Below are 26,286 nucleotides of genomic sequence, written 5' to 3' on the forward strand. Positions count from 1 at the left end.
TTGCTGAGATGTTCTCTTAACTGTCCAATGTGTCCAAGAAAGCGCCGTTACTGACCCCCTAGGACATACACCAAGTGCTCGAATTCCAAAGACTGCCACGGTTATGTGCCTCCGCAGACACAATCCAAGAAAGGGAACGGGCAAGAATTATCAATCCCTATCGGCCAAGATATAACGAAAATTAAAAAAAAAATGTAAAATCGCATAACGACAAAAGATGCTAACATATACCTTCCACACCAGCTACTCTCTAAGCCCGCCTCCGCTGCAGTTTGAAAATGTATGACATCACTTCCGCAAGCTCACAAACTACACCACACCCACAGGGCACACTTAAATAACAGTTTTAGAGGGTTGACGCAAACAAGAAGACGTGTCTTTATGCGCGTGTTGCTAGACTGAGATATTTCCTGGCCAAATGGGCAACTTCCCCCCACCACCGCGTGGTAATTTTTTTTATTGTGCAGGTTGAACTAGATTTTGACTGGGCAAATGGTCGGCTGAGTGTTAGCAGCCCTCTTTGTTGCTGGCATCTTTTTTTCATTGCCTCAGCCAGGCAACTTTGCCAGCAGTCGCAGTATGACGACTCACTCGCAGTAGCCAATCAGGGACTGCGGGAACAAGAGATTTGCAGGAGACGACGGTTGCTGCAGCTTTCGCTGCTCGGAAGGGGAAGAGGTATGTGGTCACAAGGGGGTCAATCATCACGCTACTGGATGACGTCATCTGACGACGCCGAGTCGGGTACTGATCTCAAGTTGAATCTTCTAGCGCTCTCGTGAGCATGCACGGTAGATTCACACCAACAGCCACTGCACGAGCCTTGCCCATTCTCCTTCAGTCTCATTTAGTCCGCCTTCACAAATGGTTGGTACTTCTCTCTGTGTTTTTGCCTTTGCTTTAATTTCTGAGCACAGCCGTTTCAGAAAAGGCGGCTGCCCTTTCAAGCCCAGCGCCTAATGCCCCAGAGAGGATGGCCAGTAGAGATCAATACACTTTCCGCCTTCTGTGCCTGGGACCGGACTACGATTGCTCTTCCTGCAAAGCGTGCGGCCACATGTACCCCCGGGTTCATTGTAGGGTGGCCAACTTTTCTAAAGACCTGGACTGGACACTGAGGAGGGGGGCACTGCCCTTCCCCCTCTTTTATATACATTTGTTTCTACTGAACCTGCCCTGCAACCATCCTCAGTCCCCTCCAGTTCCTACTATTTATCCTCACACACATATTCTCTCTCATACAAATAAGTGCTCTCCCACTCATATACATACTCATGCTCTTACACACACACAAACATACACATAAACAAGTACATGCTCTCTCTCCTTCATTTAGGCCAGGTCTACCCATACAAGATTCACTTGCATGGCACCTAGAAGCAAGCAAGCAAGAAATGTACAAGGCTGACATAGCATTGCCCTGGGTCTCTACAGCCTGCCATACTTTTTCTTCCTCTTCTGGCTGTGGATATGTTTATACCGGGGATTCCAGTTTCATTAATCCCCAACAATCCGACACATGATCTCCCCATCCTGGCCTGTACCTCCTGTCATTGACTGCATGGCATTGTGTCTGATTGATGGAAGCATCTGCCTCTCATGCCCAGGGGATTGAAATGACTGGCAAGCATGCTGGATGCTTTCCTCCTTTGGCATACTATGCATGGGCAAATTGGAGTCTGCTGTTCATCCACTCTCCTTAATGCTGGGTTGGGGATGGATCTGTGTCAGTGACCAGAAATTAGAGTGTCCAGTTACCTCTTTTTTTTTTTGTCAAAATAGTTTTTATTAACAGCAAGAATATGCATCCATGTGCCAGACAGAACGGTATAGTACAGTCAGTTCCAACAAGGGCATGTCACAACAAATGTAGTATGTCAAACTAACAAAAACACAAACCGATCAGTCGAACACATATAATGCAGTCCCTGCTTTTCCTCTTTTTTAGTAACCCCCCACTCACCCAACCTTTCATCCTAAATACTAGACTCATCCCCTGCTTACATCCCAACCATACAATTCACAGTATTCACATTCAACCCGGTTGCCCACCCCATGCAATCAGACAAGCAGCCCTAAACAAACAGCAGCAGCCCCCCTCCCTCCTACCCCCCCCCCCCCCCCCCGAGACCAGGGAATTCAATCCCATAAGATAGTGTAACCATTTTCCAACAGTCCAGTTTGTATTGTAACTCCTTGGGTAGCAATGCAAAACATGCCTGCCAGCACTCCTCGTACGTTTTAACCCGCTTCCGGAAGTGCAATCTATGCGCTCCAGTTGCATAAACGTTGCCATCCTATAGTGCCAGGCCGCTGCGGAGGGTGATGTTGCCAATTCCACCCACATCGACGACTGTGTGGCATGGCATGCGAGCAGGCCAGACTCGTGCCCAAACTTTGCCTTAGAATGATTACCTGATGGCAGCGTACGAAAAGGATGGGTCATCAGAATACAGCCTGAGGCATGTGTGGTAATACCGGTACAACTGGTGATGGTGTCCAGCGGTTTCCCAAAACCGTGTAAGCATCCGGCATTGCAGGAGACGGTGTAGCAAAGATCCCTCCTCCTGGCCACATTTAATGCAGAACGGAGAATCAGTGAGGCCCATCCTGAAAAGGCGGACGTCGTCATAATAGGCCAGGTGGAGAATCCGGCACTGTAGTTCGTGAAGCCCCACATCCAGGTTATTAACATGCAGAATTTTAAAGCAGTTCAACATATAATCCGCCGTTATATGCCAGGTCAGGATGGTAGACCACCGGCGCACCAGTGGTTGCAGGAAGTCGCGTGCTTTGCGAGCCTGTCCCAGGGTTTTCCATCCAGCAACAGTGTTATTGAGACAAGCTGCGTCGCAGACTTTAGTTGTATAGTCAGTTTCTGCAGCCACCACCTCCGTTGTACACGAGAGGGACTGCAGATAGTGGTGAGCTTGTCATATAAGGGAAAGGTGAATACGACCCCACGGCTGGCCCAATGTTGAGAGCTGCAGTCCCGGCCAGGCAGAAAGTCCAAGATACCCAGTAGTGGCATCAATAATGAGGTGCCCGCCAGACCCTGTAGTTTCCTCAGCCACCTCCAGGCGCGAATACATGGGTTCATCAGCTGTCTGGGGAAGTCCAAGGTGCGTAGCTGCGAGGATCGGCGATATAACAAACAAAGCGGCGACCATTCTGCTCATTAACCCCTTCTCACAATAGCGATAATTATGTCAGTCACTCTCCCACAAATCTCAGCTGACAGGCGACATTGTAGAGCTGAAAATCTGGCATCCTGCAGCCCCCCCGCCTGTTGAGGGTGTTCAAGAGTGGTATATTTAATATGGACGGCCTTGCCCCGCCACAGAAACTTGGAGATGCAGAATCGCAGGTGCCTTAGATCGCTCACAGTAAGCCAACATGGGAGCATATGTAACACATAAAGGGGTAGATTTTAAAAGGTGCGCACGGGAGTAGATTTGTTAGCGCAACCCGGCGCGAACAAATCTACTCCCGATTTTATAACATGCGCGCGCTGCCGCACATATGTTATAAAATACAGGGTCGGTGCGCACAAGGCTGCGCAAAATTGGCAGCCTGCGTGCACCAAGCCACGCAGCTATCCTCCGTTCCCTCCGAGGCCGCTCTGAAACTTTCCTTCCAGCCCCCCCCCCCCCCACCTTCCCCTCCCTTCCCTTATCTAACCCACCCCCCAGCCCTAACTAATTCCCCCCCCCACACCTTTATTTTACAAGTTACGCCTGCCCGCGCCGGCCAGCTGTTGGCGCCCCATGTTCCGGTCCGGAGGCCGCAGCCATGCCCCCAGAACGCCCCTGGGCCGGAACCATGCCCGTGGCCCTGCCCCCGGAACACCCCGATGATGCACCGGCTGCGACACGCCCCCCGGCATGCTCCCCAGGAAAGCCCCGGGACTCATGCAAAATAGGCTCGGCGCACGCAGGGGGTGGAAAGGGCAGCTTTTCAGGGGTTATGCGCATAACCCTTTGAAAATCTGCCCCAAAGAATTTTAGGGAGAAGTACCATTTTTACCAATGCGCATTTGCCAAACAGAGAGTGGGAGAGGTCGCCATGCTACTAATTGTGCCTGTACTTTACTAAAGACAGCAGAGAGATTTAATTCATAGAATAGGCCCAAATCTCTGGGGATCCAGACCCCTAATTCCCTGTACGTACCGGGGGTCCAATGCAAGGGCTTCAGATTTGAAAACTTAATCTTCAGCCCTGCAATACTCCGGAACTGTTAAAAAATATGGATAATCACCGGAATACTGTGGCGCGGGTGTCCCACGAACAGCAAAATATCATGGGTGAAAAGTGCTATTTTTAAGGAGTGGTTGCCGATGCTGAGTCCCCAAAACTCCTTCTCCCCTCACAATCGGGTGGCTAGGGGTTCCACCGCCAGCACAAATAAGAGTGGGGATAGCGGGCACCCCTGCCGTACGCCACACTGTAAGTCGAAGGGGTCCACGAGGGCGCCATTCAGCAAAATACGAGCGCTAGGATTGTGATATAGCGCTTCAAGCCATGTCACAACGGTCCCGAGAAAGCCATATTGACGCATGGCCCAGAACATATATTCCCACGATATGGAGTCGAAGGCTTTCTCGGCATCTAAACTCAAAATCATGACATCCATCGTGGGGTGGTAGCTAAGGGCTTGCAATAAGGCCGCCTCAACGTTTCACACGCCCTGTCGCCCTTTAATAAAGCCAGTCTGATCGGGGTCAATTAGACAGGTAAAATCCCGTTTAAGCGTGCAGCAAGTATAGCCGCTAAGATCTTAATATCAACATAAATCAGGGATATAGGCCGGTACGAGCTAACCTCCAATGGATCCTTGTCCTTTTTTGGCAGGACCACAATGACCTAGCGATTGGCCTCGGCAGGGAGCTCTTTAGTAACAAGCAGCTCATTGTAATACTTGGACATGGGGGGCAAAAGTTAGAATTTCAAAATTTTGTAAAATTCGGACCCTAGCCCATCTTGGCCCGCCGCCTTCCCCACCTTCAATCCTTGTATCACCGCATATACATCTCGGTCGCTAATAGGTTTATTCAGCTCCACTAGCTGGTCCGCAGCCAGGCGCGGCAAAGTCAGCCCCTGAAAGAAACGCTCTGTGGCGGCCGGAGCAGGAAACTGGCAAACAGCGTTTTATAATATTCCAGAAACTGGGCTGAAATATCCGCCGCTGTGGTCTTATTTGCTCCGTCCCGCCCCCGGATGCCGGTAATAACCAATCTTTGATTTCGGGGCCGCACTAAACTGGCTAACATTCTGCTCGCTCTATTACCGTGCTTATATAGTTGGCATTGGTAATTCTTTAACGATTTAGAAGCTCTTTGGTGTATTAGAGAGTTAAGTGGTTCGCGTGCTGGTTCCACCAGGCCTTTATCGGCTGGCGACACGGTGGCATGTGTTGGTGCTGCGCCTTTTGAGCACTCCCGTAAGGCGTAAGATTTCTGCATTGCGCTGACGGTTTACCTTAGCAACATAGGCTATAATATGGCCGCCCATCACTGCCTTTCCGGCTTCCCATTGCAGTCCTGGAGAGATCTCAGGGGAGGCGTTTAGCTCTAAGTACTCCTTCCACTGAGGCCTGTAAGTAAGTGTGGAATTGTTTATCGAGAAGCAGCTCAGGGTCGCGTGCGCCATGAAAAAGGGCCCCCCGAGGTCCCCGCTCACCCTTCAAAGTGAGGGTCACCGGAGCATGGTCTGAGAACGAATGACTCCAATAGTGGCATCCACTACCCTGGGAAACATCGCTAGAGACTAGCAAGTAATCCAAGCGGGAGTATGACTGATGCAGGTTGGAATAAAAAGTAAAATCTAGCTCATTGGGATGTAAAACCCGCTACACATCAAGCAGTTGGAGTTCTTGGCATAGGAAATTTACGCCTAAGTAGGGGTCATTGGCAGCGACGGGCTTGGGTGGTTTGCAGTCAAGTTGTTTGCTAACAACTATTAAAATCCCCCCCCCCCCCCCCTACCACCACGGTATGGCCTGGAAAACTTGTCAGTATGCCCACCAACCCAGTAAAAAAACTCGTGGGAATATACATTTGGGGGTATATATATTGCAAAACGCCACCCGTTGTTGGTAGAGGACCCTAGCAGCTCCACATATTGTCCCTTTCTGTCATGACACACCCGCCCGAGCAGGAAGGGCAATTGTTTGTGTATGAGAATGGCAATGCCCCGCTTACAAGCGGAAAAAGAGGAATAACTGCACTGCCCCACCCAATCCCGTTTTAGTTTCCCATGCTCTACATCTGTAAGCTGCATCTCTTGAGAAACGCTACCTGTGAGTGCTGGCATCGCAGCATGGAAAGCAATTTGGACCTCTTTATTGGGAGTGGATACCATCCACATTAAGAGACGTGATTTTAACCATTGCCATGATCACTACATGTGCATTGCCAAAACAAAGGGCCCTCAGCCCCTGGTTTAAACACAATACAGAGTGGTCCTGGGGCTCCCCAGCCTGAGCCCCTGATCCAGCAAAACCAATACCCATGCAATTATGCCCTGGTACCCCATCCCTTCCACCCTCATCCCTTCCCACTCACACACACCCCCATCCCTTCCCCCCCCACCATGCAGTACCAACATCCATACCCCCAGATGCACATTACACAACATGCCCCAAGAGCACGGGGACCTTCCCAAGTCCAGAACCATACCTTCCAAACGTAGATGAGGTACCCCCCTCCGACAGCAACCCCCCCTCGCTCACCCAGCTGAGAGACTACCGTGTAACCATGTATCGCAGACCATAGTGTTCAAGTTCCTGCTAGGCCAAGTCCATATACTCCTCTGTGCCATAAGGTTCATCTGGCCTGGCACCGTGAAATCCAGAAACAGGAAACTGTGATAACCACGATAACAGCTCAGCATGTGCAGTGACCAGGATGCATTGAACTGTGGACTCTATCCATACAGGGGTTGCAGACCGCCTGTCCTCGTTCCCACACATACATTGCACGTGCTGTGGCCTTTCACTGAGTGTTCAGATAAAATTGCTTATACTGCTCCAGGATTATCTAGCTTCACTAGGAGGATGAAGCTTCCCTCCTTTGACATAAGATAAAGCACACGATTGTTGTGGTGCACCCTCAGCTTTGCCGGGTATAGGAGGGAAACGTATTCCTCTTTTATGAAGATCTGAACAGGCCAGCGACATTTGCTTCCTCTGTGCTGCCATAGCTGTGGAGAAGTCATTAAGAGCAGTATTTTGTGGCCTTGATATTCCACGAGGGGTGCTGGCGGAAGGCGCGGAGCAGCTGAGTTTTGTGTGCCCATTTGAGGAGGTCTGGGTCTGGACCGTGCCTCGCGTAGTGACCCCACCCGGTGAGCCCGCTCGCAGCGCAGCTTATCGTCTTTAGTACCAGGCCCAGTTTGCCAGAGAGCCACGTTTCCACAAGTTTATCAGCTCACCCGCCGGCACTGATTCTGGTAGCCCAATTTTTTGAGATTATTGCGCCGGCCTCTGTTCTCTTGGGCCTCCAGCTTATCCAGGAGTTCTTTTTGTTGGGCCTCGTGGCGCTCCGAGTCTGCCAGCCAGTCCCCATAATCAGAGAGCACTTGTTCTGCCTGGTCCAGCCACTTTGCTTGTCCCTCCAGAGTGTCCTTTAAGTCATCCATCGATGCCTGGATTTTAATTGGGCGCGCATCCAGCGCCGTAGAGACACTTTAGGAGAGCTGCTGAAGTACCTCCTCGGAAATTGCTGCCAGCATTTTAGGGGCCTCTGTTGCGGTCGCCATTTTGACCCTGCTTTGCCGCCACTCCGCATGGGCCTCTGCCGCAAGCCACCCGCAGCACTCGAAAAAGTCTTTCCGGTGAAGGGCACGGACCTAAAGAAGCCCTCCGGAGCAGAAGCGCAGGGAAATCGCTGGTTTTTGGGGGTGTTTGCTGGGGAAACTCGGAGGGGGGCTGCGGAGCTCAAACACCGAGCTTCCGTCCCACTTACGTCATCGCCGGAAGTCTCCCAGTTACCTTTTTAACCCAACACTACATACAATTAATTTAAAAACCAGTCTGTCTAGTTCAAAACTGCACAGTTGGTCACCCTAGCTCACTGTTACAGGGACATTAAAGTTACATACCTGTGGACCTGTTTTGTACGAGTGTCCATAAAAAAATCAAAATTGCATACCTGTGACAGGCATTCTCTGTTGACGAAAGCACAAAGTAGCCACACATTTTGGGTGACGTCACCTACAGCACTAGTATGGACTTAACAGAATCTTCTTAGCTCTGAAGTTTCTAGAAACATTTTGGGAGCAGTACGAAATTTGCTGCGCAGAATCACGGTCTTAGATTGCCTCAGAAGTTTTAGCTGAAATATATATAGACTGGTTATAAGGAGATCTCACCTTCGGGGTTAGCAAATCAAGGATGTTGTGGCTGTTTTGTGCTTTCGTTCACGGAGACCTCCTGTCACAGGTATGTAATTTTGATTTCTCCATGGACACTCGCATAAAATAGCACCACATGGGGCATTTGTAGCTCAATAAAAAAGTTACAATCCTCTTTATAGAATATTATTATTATTATTTTTTATTTTTTTTTTACTGAGAAGAGGAAGGAGAGATTATTTGGTGACAGAATTAAAACTGAAAATTCCTACTGCTCCTTGATTGGAATAGTCCATGGTGAAGGCAGTGTGTTTGACGAATGTATCCAAAGAGGACCAAGTGGCCTGCCCCCTCAAATCTCATAAGGAGACACTGCTCAAAAAAGCTGGAGATATTGTACATAAGAACATAGTATATGCCATATTGAGGTCAGATCAAGCCCATCATCCTGTTTCCAATAGTGGCCAATCCAAGTCACAAGTACCTGGCAAGTACCCAAACATTAAATAGATCTCAAGCTACTATTGCTTATTAATTATAGTTTATAGAATTTTCCTCTAGGAACTTATCCAAACCTTTTTTAAACCCAGTTATACTAACTACCGTAACCACATCCTCTGGCAATGAATTCCGGAGCTTAACTGTGCGCTGAGTGAAAGAATTTACTTCAATTTGTTTTAAATGAGCTACTTGCTAACTTCATATGGCATGCCCCTAATCCTCCTATTATCAGAGAGTAATAACTGATTTACATTAACCTGTTCAAGTCCTTTCATGATTTTGTAGACCTTTATCATATCCCTTCTCTGTCATCTTTGCCCTTAAGTCATGGGTTGTGAACTTAAGAGGTTACCCTTTCTACATGTTAATGGTAACAGAATTGTATACAACTTTTATCCAGTTGGATAAAGTTTATTTCAATCTGGCAACCCTTTCTTCCATCTTCCGAAAAGGTGGGTTGAGGTTTTCATGGACTTTGTTCTTGACAAATAGAAAAGAAATATTCTTGCAGCAGTTGAAAGAATGCAAACTTTGTTCATGAAGATTCTTGTGAAGTTTAGGATAAAATACTGGTAATTCAACATCCTGGTAATTCAACTTCCTGATTAAGGATAAACTACTTTAGGTAAGAATTTAGGTAAGAATGCTGCTCAGTCTCTCAGAGGATGTGTCTTGGGTCCTGGGTGGCTTCCAGAAGAAGCCTTCCATTAGAAAGTCCTATGGACTGGAGGAGGTTTTCTGTGTGGTGTGAGCAGAAGGCCCTGGCTCCGTTCTCTTGCCCTACACAAAAACTGCTTGATTACTTCTACACCTATGGGAGGCTGGCTTGAAACCAACTGTTAAAGTTCATCTGAGTGCAGTTGGCACATACCATCATGGTGTAGATCAGTGATGGCCAACCTTTTGAGCTCAGTGTGTCAAAATTCATTAAAAAAACCGAGTATAACTCGGGTGGTGTGTCACTTCTAGAAAAATCCATAATTTTGTGATATTTGTAGCGCTAATTAATAACAAGTTATAATTTTAATATATGTACTGTATTTATTAATAAAGCAAAAACAAATAATTCTTTACCTTACCTGCTTAGAGGACTTTTTGTTGCTGAATTTCATTGGCTAAATCTTCAATTAAAACTAATAAGGATTTTAAAAAGCCCCTGCTGTCCCCTTCTGTGGGAGCTCTTGATTTCCAGGCACCCTGATATTGTCGAGGATTAGGAGGTTATCCTCTCTCTCTCACACATACTCACATGTACATTCTCTCTCACACATACACTGTCACATACATACACTATTCATGCTCTTATATCCACCATAACCTCTCGCTCTCATAGACACGACACACTCTCAGGCTCTAAGACACTCTCTCCCTCTCTCCCCTCCACACACCTCCCCCGCCCACACAACAAACTCTTACTCCCCTGGATTTCTCATACACACTCATGCTCTCACACTCACTGGCTCCCACACAAACACACACACCCAGGCAGGCTCCCATTCATTTTCACACCACTCCCGCTCCATCCTCCAGGCAGGCACCAATTCATTTTCACACACACAGACCCCCAGGCAGGCACCCATGCATTCACACACATACACCCCCAGGCAGAGTCCCATTCATACACATGCACACACTAAAGGCAGACCCCCCTCTCTTTTGCCAGGAACCTCTCTCATTCCTCTGCTGCCACTGTCACTGCTGCCGCATGGCTATTGGGGAGGTGCCGATTGCTGCTACTGACACTGAAGCTCATTCTGCTGCCTCCTCTGTGCAGGCCCCGTGGGCTTCCACTTTCTCCATGCTGATCTCGTACATTGTGAGATCCGCATAGAGAAAGTGCTAATCTTGCACATTCCCAAAGATTACATGTGCCAATCACTAAAAAGTAAATTTATTTTTTTTTACCTATGCTGTCTGATCTTAGTTTCTAATTGGTTGGTCACAGGCTTTTTTTCCCACCTTCCCTTTCTTATTTTTTCCCACCTTCCCTTTCTTATTTTTTTTGCCAATTCCTTGTATATTGTCTTTTTTCTGTTTCTTTTCTCTCCATCTCTTCCTCAAACACACAGGTTCTCATTCTCACATGCATTTCTCTCTCTCTCTCACACACACAAGCTCTCACTGTCACATGCTCTCTCTCATACAATCATTCATACACACAGTCTCTCACTGGCACATGCTCTCTGACTCTCACACACACGGCTCTCTCTCACTCCACATGCTGTCTTGCTCATGCACATGCCGTCTCTGCAAACATTCAGGTCCTCACTCTCACGACATCTCTCAACTCATCTCATACACGCACACACACACACCACCTCTACAGACCCTCAGCCTCTCTCTCACCTCTGGGCCTCCTCTTCGTGGGTCGCCGCAGGATGGGCCTTCTGCAGCAGCCCTGATCTTCTCAGGCGAGGCGGCCCTGCTACCCGGGCCTCTTCCTCTTCTTGGCCGCTGCGACTTGGGATCACGGCGGCCCTTAGCCGGCTGCTCCTCTTCTGCACGCACTGATGCTCCTCCTCTTTCCTGTCCATGGCGGCTCCGGCAACTTCCGGGGACCGCACAGGCAGGAAGGAGGAGGAGCATCAACGCTTTTAAACGCAATCTTTTTCTCAGGCCGTGGTGACGTGAGCCTCACCACGGCCCTGCCATCTGCCTGTCGCTGCGCCGCATGAGCCTCCCTGCGCCCGGGGGCATTGGGGGGGGGGGGGGGATACTAAAAACTAATTTTAAAGGGTCGGGCTGTGTTTTTGGGTTATCGGCTCGGCACAGCCGATAAACAATTATTTCCCAATAATCCATGAAGCGCTGCGCGTGTCAGCAAAAACGTCTCGGCGTGTCACCTCGGACACACTGTCATAGGTTAGCCATCACTGGTCCTAGGAGAAAGCAGAGTTACTTACCTGTAAACAGATGTTCTCCTAGGACAGCAGCTACCACCCAGGAAAAAGATCTAGGTATCATAGTGGATAATACTTTAACATCGTTGGCTTCGTGTGCTGCAGCAGTCAAAAAAGAAACAATGTTAGGAATTATTAGGAAGGGAATGGTTAATAAAACGGAAAATGTCATAATGTCTCTAGTATCGCTCCATGGTGAGACCGTACCTTGAATTCTGTGTACAGTTCTGGTCGCCGCATCTCAAAAAAGATAGAGTTGCGATGGAGAAGGTACAGAGAAGGGCAACCAAAATGATAAAGGGGATGGAAGAGGTTAGGGCTGTTCAGCTTGGAGAAGAGATGGCTGAGGGGGGATATGATAGAGATCTTTAAGATCATGAGAGGTCTTGAATGAGTAGATGTGAATCGGTTATTTACACTTTCAAATAATAGAAGGACTATGGGGGCATTCCATGAAGTTAGCAAGTAGCACATTTAAGACTAATCGGAGAAAATTCTTTTTCACTCAACGCACAATAAAGCTCTGGAATTTGTTGCCAGAGGATGTGATTAGTACAGTTAGTGTAGCTGGGTTCAAAAAAGGTTTGGATAAGTTTTTAGAGGAGAAGTCCATTAACTGCTATTAATCAAGTTTACTGAGGGAATAGCCACTGCTATTAATTGCATCAGTAGCATGGGATCTTCTTAGTGTTTGGGTAGTTGCCAGGTTCTTGTGGCCTGGTTTAGCCTCTGTTGGAAACAGGATGCTGGGCTTGATGGACCCTTGGTCTGTTCCAGCATGGCAATTTCTTATGTTCTTATGACTGCCACCTTGTGGATTTGGATTTCTCTGTATATTTTCAATTTTATATAATTCTATGTTATAATACTGAAGCAGGACCCCTGGTAGACACATGAAATAGGGCATGCTCAGTGTGCCTAGTCAAAGTTCCAGTTTGACATAAGTTTTCCATGCCAGGCTCCATCCGATGATGTCACCCATATGTGAGGACTAACATCCTGGTGTCCTAGGAGAATACCTGTTACAGGTAAGCAACTCTGCTTGCTTAGATGAAGGACCAAAGCTGATGGCTGAGGACTGGTGTGCAAGATCCAAGGTTGCTGTTAATAACTTGGCAGTAAATTTTCAATAGGGCACAGACTTTTTAGCCTGTATAATCCCAACTGACTTTCAAGCACAAGATACCTTTGTGCATTGTGTTTGAATATTGGCTTGTGATGCAGATTAAAGTGTGTGCATACCTTAGAGTATAGATTGGCATAAAGCACACATGTTAATGGTGTTCCATTACATGCATCTATTTTTTTTTTTTTTTTACAACAATATACCTGCAAGGCTTGCAAACACACCTCTGAAATGCCCCCATGAATGCCTCTTTCAGGGCAGACAAAAGTTCACATTATGGAACTACGTATGTATGCCCAGGTGGCTCATTATGTATGTAGGGAGATTCAGCCGATATACTGGTGTAAGTTATTTTACACATGTAAATGCAAAGTGAGCATTTGAAAATGTAACACTTTATATGCTCTTGAGTTAAAGAAATACCAAATCTGCTAAAAACTGATGCACACGGCAGAGTTCTCTTTAAATTTAATCTTCATTTTTGGAGGAATGCTATTGCATTATGAAGGTGTCAATTGAATTTAAAATCCAGGTTACGTAAATGGGGAGAAACAGAGAAGCACTAATTTGCTTATTACATCAAGTGCCCAAGAGAGGTGAATGTGCACGACAAAAAATGAGTGCCAGTTTGGTCGCATATTGTTTACATGCATTTTATTGCATCAGCCTTTCTGTCAGTGCTACTGCTACACTTGCTGTGGATACCAAGGAGCATGCAGCCATCAGCCATAGTATACTATTTCTGTCACATCCCTGGATGCTATTTCCAGCCCAAGAGATCTGAAATCAAATGTCCTGTGCTGCTGTGATGTTACCAGTTCACACCACAACTCAGTTTGAAAGCAACTGATGAAAATTATTTCTAATGCAACTGAATGTAGTTTTAGTTTCCACTGATCAATGCAACATTCCCAGCTTGAAAACAAACTATCTTCCTTTATTCTTACTGAAATAAAATAATTTCTGTGCTAGCCCTGAGCCCCCAGCACACCTCTGTGGCAGATTACACTGTTACCTATTATTGTTTCAGAGCCTTCTGTGCCCCACTCAAATGGTTTGAAATATCTAGCAATAGTCACTCCAACATCTGATGTCTGAACCTGTACAATCTTAGAAATGAAAAAGGAAATAACAGAAAGCAAAGCTTCACCGTGTACTAGAAAGTGTCATACTGCTTTATTTTTACACTGCGATAAAGTCCATTTGTATTTACAGGAAAGACAAAGAAATTATTGTTCTCTGAAATGGAAATACAAAGACCATAGAGAGCGGTTCTGCAGCTTTGCAAACTTATAATACCTAGGCAAAGAGGAGTATTAAATAGCACAAACTTCCTAACTCACAGGGATTAAAAGGAAGTGTCTTTTCTTATCAAATTAAAATAAAACTTTGCTGCAGATATTCTCTCTGGTGATACTTGCCACCACCCCAGTATCCTCCCAAGTCAGTAACCGAAGAGTCTCAGATTGTGTGTGTCTAATATAGGAATTAGTTTGCACCTGAGGAATAGAATGTGGTTGGCAGAGTGGTGTGCACCGAACTGCTGAAAAAAGTAAAGATTAATGTTAAGGAGACGACAACCTCTTGTTAGCTAGCAGGTTCAGCTGCCAGTCATTTTGAATTATTCTAATAATCACAAGATCCATATTCAGAAGCATTTAAACAGATACTCAGAAGTTATTTGGCTAAATTCATATTTGGGCACTTAGCCAGCTAAGTTAGCCAGCTAGAATTTAGCCGGCTAAGATATGGGCATTCTAGGGGCATAATGGAGGAGTCGGGTAAGCTGTTAAGTTACCTGGTTATCTCTGACATTCAAAGTTAGCCAGCTAACATAGGCCTGGATTTATCAAAATGCACCAAATATTGCATGCGATAGGAAAAGGGGCGTGTTTTATGGTAATAGGCAGTTTATCGCAATTTGCTCTAATACCTATGCGAAGGTGCAATTGCGATAACTTTTTCGCACTTTGCGATAAGTGCCAGAATTATATTCCTACATACAACCACTGGGGGGGACCATGTTTAGTATTTTTAAGCTCCTGGAGAGCCAGCCTAGCTGTCAGGGCCCTTCTACAACTATGGGGGGTGGGGGGGATGTGGGGGAGAGAGAGAGTGAACCTAGCCTAGCCATAATGCCCTCATCCTAGGTAGGTATTTATATTTTTATAGGAGGCCCACCTAGTAACTCGAGGACAGGTTTAGGAAATATTGTAGGAGTTAGAGGCCACTTTGACATTCAAAATGAGATGTACGAACAGAACAGTGCTATCTTGTGAAGATTTGATGACCTTTGGAGTGAGGAAACTCACCCAAAGATGAGATTTGTGCAATGTTCTCTCAACCTAGCTTGATGGACTCTCTACCTGGGTAACATGAAGCTAGGTTGAGAGAACATTGCACAAATCTCATCTTTGGGTGAGTTTCCTCACTGCGAAGGTCAGCAAATCTTCACAAGAGAGCATCGTTCTGTTCGTACGTCTCATTTTGAATGTCAAAGTGGCCCCTAACCCCTACACTAATACCTAAACCTCACCTCGAGTTACTAGGCAGGCCTCCTATAGAGATATAAATACCTACCTAGGATGAAGGCATTATGGATAGGCTTCGCTCTCGCTCTCTCGTAGAAGAGCCCGGACAGCTAAAACATTGCAACATGCAATAAAGCTCTATCACATGGCTTTACACAAATGAAAAAGGTATAGTTAAAGCCACACGATATGGCTTCGCAAAACTGTGAGCCCAGCCCACTTGGCCACAATCCCACCCCTAACTCCTCCTATTTTTCTCATTTGCTTCGCACCATGCGTTATGGTGCTTAACTCATGCGAAAACGCCATAGTGAACTTTGATAAATGACCCCCATAGCCGGCTAAGTCTGGTCAGATTAAATAGTTGTCCTAAAGTTTGCCGGATAAAGTTATCTAGGTATATTCAATAGTGCAGCTGCACTATTGAGTATTCCTTCATCTGGCTAACTTTACTATCCCAAGGGGAGAGCGGAGGAAAGAGCACACACATTTAGGTAAATGGCAACGGAATAAGGTGCGGCAAAAGATTATACTGAGCAATAACAGTTTAACAAACAAAACAGTTTTTTATTTTACTTGTGCATAATATTAAATACCACAGTGAACAATTGTGTATAATTGGAAGACCCCGACACGGCCGTGTTTCGTGTCAGGGGGACCGAGTTTTCAAAATCTATAATCAAAGAAACATCATGCAGTTATTGTGCAGTTTGGCGGACACAAAGGTACAAATAGAGGTTTCAACTAAGGGAGGAGGAAGCCAGGACACAGTGACTAATCAAATACACATAAACAAAATCATTTGTAGAAAGTGAAAATGACAAGCAGGTAGAGGAGGTTGACAAACTGACAATTGAAAAAATCAAAATATAAAAAATATATAAATGGGGGAAAGGGGGAAAAAAAGGACAACAGTTTAAAAGGAAGGAAGAAGAATAGTGATACCAAATTGTTTGCACAAGGGAAGAGTCATATAAAGAACTTACTGTATATTAAAAATGTGGACAGATGTCTGCTGATTACTGAAAAAATAAAAATAAGTACACAGAACAGGTAAGCTAGATGAACACTGTGTAGGGACAGTCGAGTCGAGCACCTGAGGAGCCGAGTGTATAATACCTTAGTGGTAGATATGCAGCTCAAAGCAGGGAGACAAAATATGGCTGTAAAGCCGCAGCAGTGACTGTGATACCAAGCATTGAAAATCTGGAACGATGTGACAAGAAGACAACAATCTCAGGGGTAACGCAAGAGTAAAGAGGGCTCAAAGAGACTGAACCAAAAATTCTAAAGGAATACCTTAGAGATTTGAAGTGCACGAGGACTTTCTCTTATTTAGATAATTATACACAACCAGAGAAGTGCGACCGCTGGGACCATCACGGGGAGAATAAACAGTAAGACAACTTTGAACGGACCGGGAAGTCTCCAAATATGTAACTGAAGCATAGCAAGAGATAGTCACCATGCAAACCAAATCAAATGTAAACTAAGCCCGTGAAGGAGGCAGACGTATGGGTGAATACAGCAAACCTTTTAGCCGCGGTGTCCCAGGGCAAATTACTGGAGTGTTAGCGTTTAAATGGGCGGGCACGGGGTAAAAACTGCGCAGAAAACAGGTCATGTGACAATGATTGACAGGATGTGGATAAGTGATGAATAAGTAACAGAAAGAGAAATAGTACTTGATATTTAAAACAACTGTAGGTTCAGTGCCTAACACCGTGAATGTCGGTAGAAACGTCAATAATTATAGCGAAGGAACCAGATTTAAATGTATTAGAGAAACCGTAAAAGGAGGAGCAAAAAAAGGGGGGGGGGGAAAAAAGGGGGGAAGAGGAAAGGAGAGGGCGGAATAGGATGAGGGAGAGAGGGGAAAAGGGGGAGGGGGAAAAAGGGGGAAGGAAGGGGAAAAAGGGGGGCGGAGGGAAACCGGGGGGTAGGAGATGGTAGGTGGGGGGAAGGGGGCCTATATGGAAGAACAGGGGGAAGGGAGGAAAACAGAAGTAGAAAGAAAGGGGTGAACTGGATGAAATAATGAGATTGCAAACAAATGAAGAGAAACTGGAAGATTACATAGAACCTAAAGGAAACCTAGAAGAAAGCAGACCACTCGATTTCCCAGTTTAAGCCGGATGGAGATAAAGAGTTCAACTCGTATAGCCATCTTTGTTCCCTTTCATAAGTGCTAAGGACCAGTTGCCACTTCTTGTAGGCTTGGGAAGTTGGTCTAAGGCAAAAAAACTGGAGGTCAGAAATAGTGATTTTTGGCCTGCCAGTGGTCTCCTAAGGATACTTCATAGCGACCTGACTTTAAACAAGAACGATGTTCGATTATCCGAGCCCAGAGAGGACAAGTAGCTTTACCTACATAAATTTGCGAACATGGGTATAAGATTACATATATCACACCACTCAAGGTGCATGTAGTATGGTGTTGGAGATGATATTGTTTTGAAGATATCGGATGTACAAAGTTCTGGATACTCATGGAATGTACGCAGACAGAACAATGGTCACAAGGGCCATGTCCTTTCACTGTGCTTCTGTTAGTGGGGGGAGGTGGTTATGTACAGAAGCGACTAGGCTGTCTCTTAAGAGATTATACCTGTTGGGCAGTTCCTCTGCCTCCAGAGACTGTGTTTTCCCGCCAAGATTACATTCAACAGGCCAAAACTATGGCTTTACGTTTTCAGGAACGAGGGTACCCCAGGGGGATTATTAAATGAGCTTATAAGAGTGTTATATGTTAACCGTGACCTTCTGTTTAGTCGTCGCCACATTGAACCCTTATCACAACTTACTTTTGTTCTCCCCTTCTCTGCACACAGCCATGATGTGATCAACATCATTAAGTCTCATTGGAATTTACTCCTCCCACTCCACATACAATTTTCCAGGAACTACCGCAATTTGCTTTAACCCGGGGTCGTATCTTAAGAGACAGCCCAGTCGCTTCTGAACATAAACCACCTCCCCCCACCAACACAAGCGCAGTGAAAGGACATGGCCCTTGTGACCATTGTTCTGTCTGCGTACATTCCATGAGTATCCAGAACTTTGTACATCCGATATCTTCAAAACAATATATCTCCACACCATACTACATGCACCTCGAGTGGTGTGGTATACGTAATCTTATGCCCATGTTCGCAAATTTATGTAGGTAAAACTACTCGTCCTCTCTGGGCTCGGATAATCGAACATCGTTCTTGTTTAAAGTCAGGTCGCTATGAAGCACCCTTAGTAGACCACTGGCAGGCCAAAAATCACTTTATTTCTGACCTCCGGTTTTTTACCTTAGAACAACTTCCCGAGCCTACAAGAGGTGGCAACTGGTCCTTAGCACTTATTCAAAGGGAACAAAGATGGATATACGAGTTGAACTCTTTATCTCCATCCGGCTTAAACCAGGAAATCGAGTGGTCTGCTTTCTTCTAGGTTTCCTTTAGGTTCCATGTAATCTTCCAGTTTCTCTTCATTTGTTTGCAATCTCTGTATTTAATCCAGTTCACCCCTTTCTTTCTACCTCGTTCTTCCTCCCTTCCCTCTGTTCTTCCATATAGGTCCCCCTCCCCTTCTTTCCCCCCTCCCTCATCCTGTTTTATCCCCCTCTCCTTTCCTCTTCCCACCCTTCTCCCCCATTTCTTCCTCCACCCCCCTTTTATGCTCCTCCTTTTACGGTTTCTTTAATACATTTAATTTGGTTCCTTTGCTATAATTATTGACATTTCTACCAACATTCACGGTGTTACGCATTGAAGAACATAAGAAGAACATAAGAAATGCCATGCTGGGTCAGACCAAGTGTCCATCAAGCCCAGCATCCTGTTTCCAACAGTGGCCAATCCAGGCCATAAGAACCTGGCAATTATCCAAACACTAAGAAGATCCCATGCTACTGATGCAATTAATAGCAGTGGCTATTCCCTAAGTAAACTTTATTAATAGCCATTAATGGATTTCTCCTCCAAGAACTTATCCAAACCTTTTTTGAACCCAGCTACACTAACTGCACTAACCACTTCCTCTGGCAACAAATTCCAGAGCTTTATTGTGCATTGAGTGAAAAACAACCTACAGTTGTTTATTTCACCACTTATCCACATCCTGTCAATCATTGTCACATGACCTGTTTTCTGCGCAGTTTTTACCCCGTGCCCGCCCATTTAAACGCTAACACTCCAGTAATTCGCCCTGGGTCACCTCGGCTAAAAGGTTTACTGTATTCACCCATACGTCTGCCTCCTTCACTGGCTTAGTTTACATTTGATTGGTTTGCATGGTGACTATCTCTTGCTATCCTTCAGTTTCAGATTTGGAGACCTCCCGGTCAAGTCAAAGTTGTCTTACTGTATATTCTCCCCGTGATGGTCCTAGCGGTCGCACTCCTCTGGTTGTGTATAATTATCTAAATAATCTAAATATGTGAAAGTCCTTGCGCACTTCAAGTCTCTAAGGTATTCCTTTAGAATTTTTGGTTCAGTCTCTTTGAGCCCTCTTTACTCTTGCGTTACCCCTAAGATTGTTGTCTTCTTGTCACATCGTTCCAGATTTTCAATGCTTGGTATCACGGTCACTGCCGTGGCTTTACAACCATATTTTGTCTCCCTGCTTTGAGCTGCATATCTACCACTAAGGTATTATACACTCGGCTCCTCAGGTGCTCAACCCTTGACTGTCCCTACACAGTGTTCATCTAGCTTACCTGTTCTGTGTACTTATTTTTATTTTTTCAGTAATCAGCAGACATCCGTCCGCGTTTTTAATATACAAGTAAGTTCTTTATATGACGCTTCCCTTGTGCAGGTATCACTGTTATTCTGCCTTCCTTTTTTTCCCCCATTTTTATATTTTGGGTTTTTTATATTTTGATTTTTTCAATTGTCAGTTTGTCAACCTCCTCTACCTGCTTTGTCGTTTTCACTTTCTACAAATGATTTGTTTATGTGTATTTGATTAGTCACTGTGTCCTGGCTTCCTCCTCCCTTAGTTGAAACCTCTATTTGTACCTTTGTGTCCGCCAAACTGCACAATAACTGCATGATGTTTCTTTGATTATAGATTTTGAAAACTCGGTCCCCCTGACGCGAAACACGGCCGTGTTGGGGTCTTCCAATTATACACAATTGTTCACTCTGGTATTTAATATTGTGCACAATCGATGTGTGCACAAGTAAAATAAAAAACTGTTTTGTTTGTTAAACTGTTATTGCTCAGTATAATCTTTGGCCACACATTATTCCGTTAACTTTACTATCCCGACAGTGACTGACTATGGACTTTGCCAATTCATTTCATCTTTTCATCTGGTTATAGTTATCTTTCTCATTAGAGACATTATTAACCCACCCTCCTTCTGCCCACATATCACCCTGTGAACTTGTTAGTAAAACAAAGTTAAACAAACATGGAATCAGACAACTGGTGTGCATTGGCTTAGTATACAGTGCCATGGTTGTTGTTATTATGAATCCCTATTGCTTCATTTGGATGGTTTTAACTGTGTGTCAGATGTATTAAGGGATTTTTCTTATTTTTTGTCTGTAGAGAAAATGCTTATTGTTCAGACTTAATCCTCCTGCATTAATGATGCTGATCATATTAGTTGGGTGCAAAAACCTAGTTGCTTCCTATAGCAGATGTCAAATGGCTGTGTTTTTAGTACAAAAAAGGGAGTGTTTAATATGTAAAGTTCAAAGAGAGTTGATTATAACATGAAGCATTATGGTTTTTGTAACTTCAAGTGCTAGAATTTTGATCACTAGATCTTCTGATCCAAACATCTGGCAGATCTGATCTACTGTTTGGCAAAACAACTGGTTCTTCATTTACTAAGGCTGCACGGTTTTTCCATGAGGTACTGTTTTGCTGGGAAGTTGGTGGAGATGTCAAACACAGTCTCTCTCAGGGTCAGTTTCAGAGTGTCTCTTTTTTATTTAGGTGGCCTTTCTCAATGTTGCAGGAGGACACAGCAATATCACCCACATCTAAAGAAAGCAAGTTGATCCAGCAAGTTTAGTGCTTGGATCAAAATCACTAAGACATGTTTCATTTGAATCATTGAGAACATCAAAAGAACTACCAGAAGAACAAAGGCACCTGGAAAATTCATAAGTCTCAGGCTCAGGAAGTTGTTTCTTTCCTGTATTTAGGGTTGTTTGGAGTTGGACATTATCTCTAGGACTATAAGAGCTCTCTCTTTGAATGTCATCCTCCATGCTGGCAGAACGCAATTGGACCATCATAGACCCATTCCAGGGCTTTTGATTATACTTTTGACATCTACAATCCTTACAGAGTCTCTCATCATTCTCTTCTGTTTCTGTTTCAGAGTTACTTTGTTTGTAAGGAGATGATGTCTGCAAGGCAGGACATTGAGTAAAAGCTACTTGATGAGCAGCAACATTCTCCTGAAAATGTTGTGTATCTGCTTTGAGGGCATGATGTATTCCCAGTCTGGGACACATGCTGTCATGGAGTTGCATGTCTTCAGAGAAGATGGAAGGACGGTTGGACTGCTTGCTTGTGGAAGTACTGTTATCAAAGCTGTCACTAAGGTTCCTAGCCAGTGGTTGAAGCTCATACTGTTCGTGATCTCTATTGGATTCTTGGCCTTTTGGTAATCTGTTCTGCTTTTCCTTCCCCCTGTGAGTGAAGGTTCCATTTTCCCTAGTGTCATCAGGATACTCCTTCAAGACGCTAGAGCATGGCCAGAGAATCTGACCACAGTTTTTCTCTGGTCCAAAAAAACAGCACAAAGTCTGAAAAAAGAAGCTGGCAAATGCACAGCTGATGCACTTGATCATCATAATGAATATCCCCAGTTTTCTGTATGCCAGTACTGTTGCTGGTAACATGATGACCCCTGCTGAGAATAGTGCAGAAGCCCCCATGGCAGTCGCACAGCTCATCTGCTTCAAGGAGAAGGCTACACAACTCAGGCGATCGGAATGGGAGCACAGGTGGTAGGAAATGCAGTAGTTCACAGTAAAATCAACAGAGAGGCCCACTGCTGCAGAAATGAAAAGAGATTCTACTGCATTAAGCTGCCACTCTAGAAGGACCAAAAGCCCTACTGTCACTAGTACGGTACCACCAATTGCAGTTATTGAGAATATACTAAGAAGCACATTCCATGTGGTGAGCAGTAACATCACAAAGGAGATTGCTATAGACAAGCCAGTTACCATCATGGTTTCTGTGCTCAGGCTGTGCTGCATACTATATAAGTCCAAATTACTTGTGAACCATCCATTCTTGAGTCCCGTAGGGGCAGTCTTTATTTCATTCACTAGCCAATGACTTATTTTTGTTGTAGAATGCTTGACTTTGCTGTAATTGAAACTGTAGTGATAAACAGTCTGAAACTCCAGCACTAAAGCAACTAGATTCCCCTTCACGTCAAATCTAGGACCCAGGTCAACGGCATTGGTCCCATCACCTCCTTGTTCTATGATCATCATTTTCATGCAGTGCAGGATTACATCACTCTGGTATGGAAAGGAAAAAGATTGCAGCAGAAATTGAGATTGTGATCTGTTTGTGAGCACTGGCGACTGTCCATCCACTTAAGAAATTCTTCCATGATGCAAATGGTGGATTTTTTTTCTGGGTCAGGATAATAAAAGGTTTGGTTTTTCACTTTTTGGCAAAATTCCAGCAGCCACTTTTGAGCTTCAGGATTCTGTATGGTAAATGTGGCATCTGTCACAAGTGTTCCATTACTCTTGGGGTTAAAATGGTCCCCGTTGTCTATTGGCATAATGCCCCAGACCAGCACGATTGGCATGTGCTGTCCTTCCCCATGCTCATGCCTTTCAAACATGAACTGGTGACAGTATTCTGCATCATATCGCTCAAAGGGGTGGCTTAAGCGAAATACTTGCCTGATGACATCTCTGAAGTTGGCAGTTTCAGTTTAGGATTAAAACAGGCAATATAGGCACCTCCTATTGCTAAGGCTGCAAACCAGCAGATCCAAATATCGAAACTTAATGACACCACATGGAAGGAGCTTCTCAAATAAAAGTTTTGAGGTTTCAGACAAGGTGCTTCGCAGGGCCCTAACTCTTTGATAAAAGGACAGAATGAATCTCTTGTCCATTACTATTCCAGTAGTCTTCTGGCTTATACATGCAGTTATTTGCTATGTAACGTTCATAAAGCACCACAGCAGCTGGAAGCCAAGTCATCATGAATGCCAAGTTGACTAACACAGAGGTGCCCATGTAAATGGCAAAGCAGCGAACAGCGGTGATGTTACTCATGTAGCTGGCAAAGAATGCTGCTCCAGTTGTGAAGCAAGACACCAACATTAGATATGCAAAATGGTGCATGGTTTGACTTACCCACTGCAGCAGCCCTGCTGTTGGGTTCTGAATCTTACTGAAATTCCATAGGTCACAAAAGACAAAGGTGTGATTGGCACAAATACTGCTAAGAACAACTATTGCTGTCAGATTTACAAAAGGAAAAAATGTAAATCTAAAAGCCACCTTATACAAGAAGAAAGAAATCATCAAAGAGCTGGTGATAGCCATCATAGCCATAAAAGTGATGAAAACAGAACGTAAATAAAAAGACATGCTTAAAAAAATGGCTAATATTGCCAACACGGGATACACAGTATCCAAGATGAGATAGTGCTGGAACAATTTCTGTTTAAGACCAAGGTCCATCCCAGTAATTGATGTGTAATTGTCAACGAGATCCCAGGATTCTAAATTGTCCCGGTAGATGTCCATCATAGATGCTCCTTTTTTGGTAGGTAAAAACAGCAGGCTGTATTTCAGTGATGGCACCTGATAGTTTGTAGTCTGCGGCTGAGAAAGTCTTTGTCAACCAGGTAATGAAGGAGCTGATAAATGGCACTGAAGCGAGTGCACCTTTCAGGGACTTTGGCACATTGTGAATGCTTCTCCCTCTCAGTCCTTGGACCTATACAGGAAGGAATGAGCATGCCTCGGTGATAGTCTGGTGCACAGGAGCGAAGAAGTGCCAAGGAATGGGTAATGTCTGCCTGAGTAATCTCAAGACATGACGACCTGTTGTAAAGAGCAGCAATGTAGTTTCCCAGCGACCAACTTGGGCAGCATTCACTGGCATCAGTACGTTCACAGAGATCTGCAAAACTGGCATGGGAGCGGATCTAGGAAACAATAACTGTGTAACACAAAATTAGAGCTACTTGTAAATCATAAAGCATTTCCTTTACCTTGCCTTCTGTTTGTCTGAAAAAGGAGGCATTTGAGGGGAGGGACAAGGCATGAACTAAGAGAATTGGCATGTGTTGTCCTCTCCATGCTCCTCATCAGTCTTTGAAATATGAAACTGGTGACAGTATTCTGTATCAAATTGCTCAAGAGGTGGCTTAAGTTCCCTTCTCTTGATTACTGTTTGCGGGGGATTTCTAGGAAACCACCTCAATCACTGGATACTCTTCTGTTATCTTTCTAATGCTGCAATAAATAATGCCAATCAGTTATTAAGATTTTCTTCCTCATCTTACTAATCTTGCTTTAAAAATATTAAACAGGAAGATACTGCAGAACCCTATGCTGTCAGCATAGAAGGAACAGATCCAAAGCATCTATTGTTCCAAGCTGACCTGAAATAATGCTGTCAAACTACACATTAGATCTCTCAATTTCAAATGATGACTGTACTGACCTTGACTTGTTCTATTCGGCACATTGAATGGATTGCTTGCAGGTTCCACAGACTTCCAGCTGTTTTGGACATGAATATGAGCTGTGAATAGCTCTTTCCTAGAACACAATGTAGTTAACCAGTGAGAACAAACCATTGATGCACCTTACAGCAGACTGTATTATACCCTCTAATGCAAAATGCTACAGTTTTAAGTAGGTGAAATGAGGATGCAAAGTTAATCGCTCATGTCAGAGGACAGGCAGAACTTAATAGATATAGTATAGTTTGATGCATTTTAGAATAAATATTTAAGAAATCAGAAGAATATTGGTTACCGTTGGGAAAGGCTAAATCATACCAACATGTTCTTTCTAATGGCACTTCCAAAATGTTCTCGTATTAGTTACTGATTCTCTATGGCACTTCCAGTATAGGTAGAGCTGGAGGATATGATAATTAGAGGAATTCAATTCACCCACAATAATTTAGGCCTTCGGTGCCCGAATAATGGGTTTTTTTCTAAATATCTACCATTGCTAATCAGTACAATTTCAAATTCTCAAAAAAGTTATTTAGAGTGGCCCAAAAATATTCAAGGCATGCAGAAGATAGAAGCTGTTTATCGGCTCTTCCATTATTGAATTCCATACCACCTCTGCACCCAGCCACAAATGGCTATTCACCCACCTAGCTATATTGCTTTTATTTGCCTCCCTGAGACCTCTACTCTAAAATTATTTACTCCAACTTAGAGCAGGCATAAGACCAAGCAGTCTCCCATTTTGCCTATGTAACTCTTGTTCTTTCTATAAGAGGAAATATTTATTTTATTCTTTTCTTTTTCTCCATGGAAAATCATGGAAGCCAATAAATGCTACACAATTATTTTTCTGCTGGAATAGTAAAAAAATGAAGCACAGGAAAAAGTTGCACAAAAGTCCTGTTTGGTATCATTTCTCATCACTTTTAAATAGATTCCATTGCAATGGCTGCACCCAGTATTGGTCTGAGAAGACCAGGTGGAGAAAGTGGGGTGGTTTTTATTTTGTTGTATTTTGTTTTTTTTGTTTCGTTTTTTTGCTCTTGCGTTAGTAATATCATATTGTTTTAATGTCATATTGTTATACTGTATCTCCCACCTGAGTTCATTGTAAACCGGCATGATGTGCTTCACGAATGTCGGTAAATAAAAGTTAATAAATAAATAAAATAAATAGCTAAA

General features: G+C 44.5%; 2 protein-coding genes across 5 annotated transcripts in view; both read right to left on the reverse strand.

The window, feature by feature from the left end:
* Positions 1-446, reverse strand: part of LOC115082297 — a 76,827-nt gene extending 76,381 nt beyond the window's left edge. For 2 of the 4 annotated variants that reach the window (XM_029586531.1, XM_029586527.1), the window contains exon 1: positions 56-197. The gene's annotated coding sequence lies outside the window, so the exon portion shown is untranslated. Of the gene's footprint in view, positions 1-55; positions 198-231 lie in introns of those variants that run through there. The other 2 variants (XM_029586530.1, XM_029586526.1) reach the window with 2 other exon arrangements.
* A 15,027-nt stretch (positions 447-15,473) lies between these two features.
* On the reverse strand, positions 15,474-25,180 carry LOC115082296 (protein dispatched homolog 2-like; the record flags this gene model as incomplete). The annotated part of the gene is given in 8 exon segments (XM_029586525.1): positions 15,474-15,520; positions 21,709-22,923; positions 22,926-23,297; positions 23,300-23,394; positions 23,396-23,512; positions 23,514-24,237; positions 24,240-24,561; positions 25,083-25,180. Coding segments are annotated over 8 exon segments (2,990 nt in total), but the record flags the coding sequence as incomplete, so codon positions are not given.
* Positions 25,181-26,286: the final 1,106 nt, after the last annotated feature.

The sequence above is a fragment of the Rhinatrema bivittatum genome, unplaced genomic scaffold, assembly GCF_901001135.1.
Source record: "Rhinatrema bivittatum unplaced genomic scaffold, aRhiBiv1.1, whole genome shotgun sequence".
Lineage (NCBI taxonomy): Eukaryota > Metazoa > Chordata > Amphibia > Gymnophiona > Rhinatrematidae > Rhinatrema > Rhinatrema bivittatum.